This window comes from Sprattus sprattus (assembly GCF_963457725.1).
Source record: "Sprattus sprattus genome assembly, chromosome: 3".
In the NCBI taxonomy this organism is placed as follows: Eukaryota; Metazoa; Chordata; class Actinopteri; order Clupeiformes; family Clupeidae; genus Sprattus; species Sprattus sprattus.
This window is the reverse complement of record NC_137922.1, coordinates 13,300,997-13,304,273: the sequence shown is the minus strand read 5'-3', so window position 1 is coordinate 13,304,273 and position 3,277 is coordinate 13,300,997. Positions and strand designations below refer to the sequence as shown.

General features: G+C 41.9%; 1 protein-coding gene across 1 annotated transcript; it reads left to right on the top strand.

The window, feature by feature from the left end:
* Positions 1–613: 613 nt before the first annotated feature.
* On the top strand, positions 614–1,806 carry LOC308362629 (C3a anaphylatoxin chemotactic receptor-like; the record flags this gene model as incomplete). The annotated part of the gene is made up of 2 exons (XM_080835360.1): positions 614–617; positions 743–1,806. 2 exons carry the CDS (start codon positions 614–616, stop codon positions 1,804–1,806), a joined length of 1,068 nt encoding a protein of 355 aa, XP_080691486.1.
* Positions 1,807–3,277: the final 1,471 nt, after the last annotated feature.

Below are 3,277 nucleotides of genomic sequence, written 5' to 3'. Positions count from 1 at the left end.
GAACACCTCAGTCAGCCCACCGTCTTCAACTATATTGATGGGCTGACAGTCACTGTCAACCCAAACTGCTTCAGCGTTGGTAACCTTTTCAGTATGGTTTAGTTATTTTCCTAGAGAAGTCGTGGATTGTGGGTTGGCGACCATCTAACCTGGGACTGCTTTCTGTCGGGTGCTTTGCATTAAGGAGATAACTTAAAGACGAGCTGCTTCTGTGATTGCTAAATTCAGCTTGACAAATGCTACATACAGTTTAACTTTAGTTTTGTTGATTGTTTCGTCATTTTGCCTCTTAAACAGAAACTTTCCGCCCAACAATCCCTTAGCTCTCTCCATTTTCCTGCAGGCACATGGGGTTGAGTTAAAGGGGTCAACGCTCATCGGAAATAAACAAAGTTGCTTTGACTGTGTTAAAATATTTTATCGCATTAATCTCGGCCACAATAATATCATAGATTAACGCGTTAACTTTGACAGCCTAATTACAATATACGTTTTTCTCAGTGTTGTGGGTCACATTTTCTTCTTTCATTGACGTTTGTTTTTAGACATTCCTCCGGTACTCTCTTTGCATGGTGTTGGATACATTGGATGACTGGGAGGCAAAACCTACACTATGGGTAAGAACATCAGAGACATCCCCTCTAGAATGTTCAGAATGACATCATCTGTGATGATCATCTGTGTTCTTTGCATGTCAGATGCTATCAGGGTGACAGATTTTTTGTCCTTTTTCATTTTGTAGACAACTCATCAAGCAATGGAACAACAAACTTGAAACCGACTCAAACATCTCTCACCCCCATACAGACATTTTCCATGGTCTTGTACTGTGTCATATTTGTATTGGGTGTTACTGGCAACGGCCTTGTTATCTACGTGATGGGCTTCAAGATGAAGACCACGGTTAACTCTATCTGGTTCCTGAATCTGGCACTGGCTGATTTCCTTTTCACGTTGTTTCTTATTTTCAACATCATCAGTCTTTCTCTCAATAATGAATGGCCCTTTGGAGATTTAATGTGCAAGTTCGCCAGTCTAGTTCAAGTGATCACTATGTTTGTGAGCATCTTCCTACTTACAGCCATCAGTTTTGACCGTTGCCTGACTGTATGGGTGGCGGTCTGGTCACGCAACAAGCGTACTCCAAACAAAACCAGGCTAATTTGTGTGTTAGTGTGGCTCCTCTCCCTTGGGTGCAGCATTCCCTTTGTAATTACACGCGGTGCTATCAACAACAGGTGTCGCAAGACTTCAGATGCGCTCACAAGCAAGAGCCTTGCGATATTCCGTTTTGTGATTGGGTTTCTGATCCCTTTCCTCGTAATCACATGCTGTTACGTGGCCATTGGTGTCCGTGCAAACCGAACCCAGAGGAAGAAGAAGATGAGGCCTTTCCTCATCATCCTGGCAGTCATCTTGGCCTTCTTCATCTGCTGGCTACCCATCCAAATCATTGACCTCATTACGACAGATCAGTTATACATTTACAGCATAAACAAACAGCTCTACAACAGTGATGTGTTCACCATGGCAATAAAAGGAATTCCGGTGGCAGTCAGCTTGGCCTTCCTTAACAGCTGCATTAACCCCTTTCTGTACATATTCATGTGCGAGGAGTTTCAGAAGAAGCTGAAGCGCTCTGTGTTGCTGACGCTGGAGCATGCCTTTGCCGAGGAGCAGCTGGGTTACTTCACTTCTCAGGTCTCGGTCGCGTCATGCCAGTCCGTTTCTTCCGGCTCCATGCACAGAAGAGCAACACTGACCTCCCTGATGACTGTTGAGAGACGTCCATCCGTGGGAGAGTGAGCAGATGCTCAGGTGCAAAGCCACTGCTGGTTAAAGCAAGATGGCTTTATCTTTGCTGCATTAATCACTCCCAAAAGCCAGTTTTGTGTTTTGATTTATTGTTTCAATTTTTTTACTTTTGAAAATGCTTTTTTATATGCTGCGTGAGTATGGTGTTCATAGTATTTGTTGCTGTTTATCCTTAAAGTCTGAGGTAAAAAGTATTGTGTCTTCTGGTGAAAATGTTTATGCAGACTCATTGTCACAACGATTAAACCTTGTTGTGCACAGTTGATCCGTATTGCCCTCTGACGAAAATGTCTAAATTAGCAAAAGTAATAATTCTGAATTTTACTATCCAGACGAAAATGAAAACATCAACAGCCATGAGGAAATTCAGAAGAAGTGAAGATTTGTTATTGAAAGTGATGATGAAGACTAGAAACTATAGTTTGAATTACTTGTGTTGTTACCTTACTGTAAATTAAAGCCATTTTAGCTGAGCTGTGTTGTTTTCTATTGATCATTATAACTTGAAGTTAGCATGTTATTGGTTGCTACGCAACACCTGAAACACATTGTGTCGTGAGAAGAATTGAGAGCTGAACAAAACGACATGTTTTCTATTAACAATTACCATTTATTTTCATTTACAAAATGAAAGGAGCAAAAACGTACTTACATCGACCGTTGGGTCATGCCGCGAAATGTCAAACTTCGGCTTTGGCGTATAAACCTTGCTATCGCTCGAAAATACGTTAAAGCCTCAGGGCCTCGTTTCCCGATAACGACGTATCTTAACGGCCTACGTGGATTTTCGCGACATCGTAGACTAAGTAACACTTTCTATTTACGTGCGTTTCCCAACCATCAACTTAAAGTCAGGTGCACGAGCGCAACGTGCACGAGTTCTTAAGTATCTCTTAGGAGCTGTTTACGTCACGTTAACCTGTTTACGTTAATTGCTGTGAAATTAGCTAGCCTATGCGTGCATCGAACGTGCACTGGGCACTGAATTCGGGGGCGGGGATAGTAACGCCATCTCCAGTCATCATTTATTCAAAGTTTTTAAAATTCCAAACCAAGACGTTGACAATGGAACAATTTTTTGTTGCGGAGAAACAATGGCGAAATAAACCATTTTTAATCAATAACTTTGTGTTGAATGTTAATTTGTTGACGGTCGAATTGTTTTATAAAAGCAATATAGCACTCGTGGGAGTGCGGCCGAGTGGCGTAGGCAACAACATGGGATTATCCCTTACCTACCCCACTCCCACTCGTGCTATATTGCTTAATTATTTCTATTTTGATGGAAATAGGCAGGTGAAACAATTACATTCTCATGATGTGCTATACATAGAAACATCCTTTGGATTCCTTCTATAATAGGCCGAACGACGCCCCTGGTGGATTGCATCGCTAAGTGTGAAGTTACTACTGGTCCTGACCACACGTAGAATTCTTCTCAACGAAAGATACACTTAAGCTA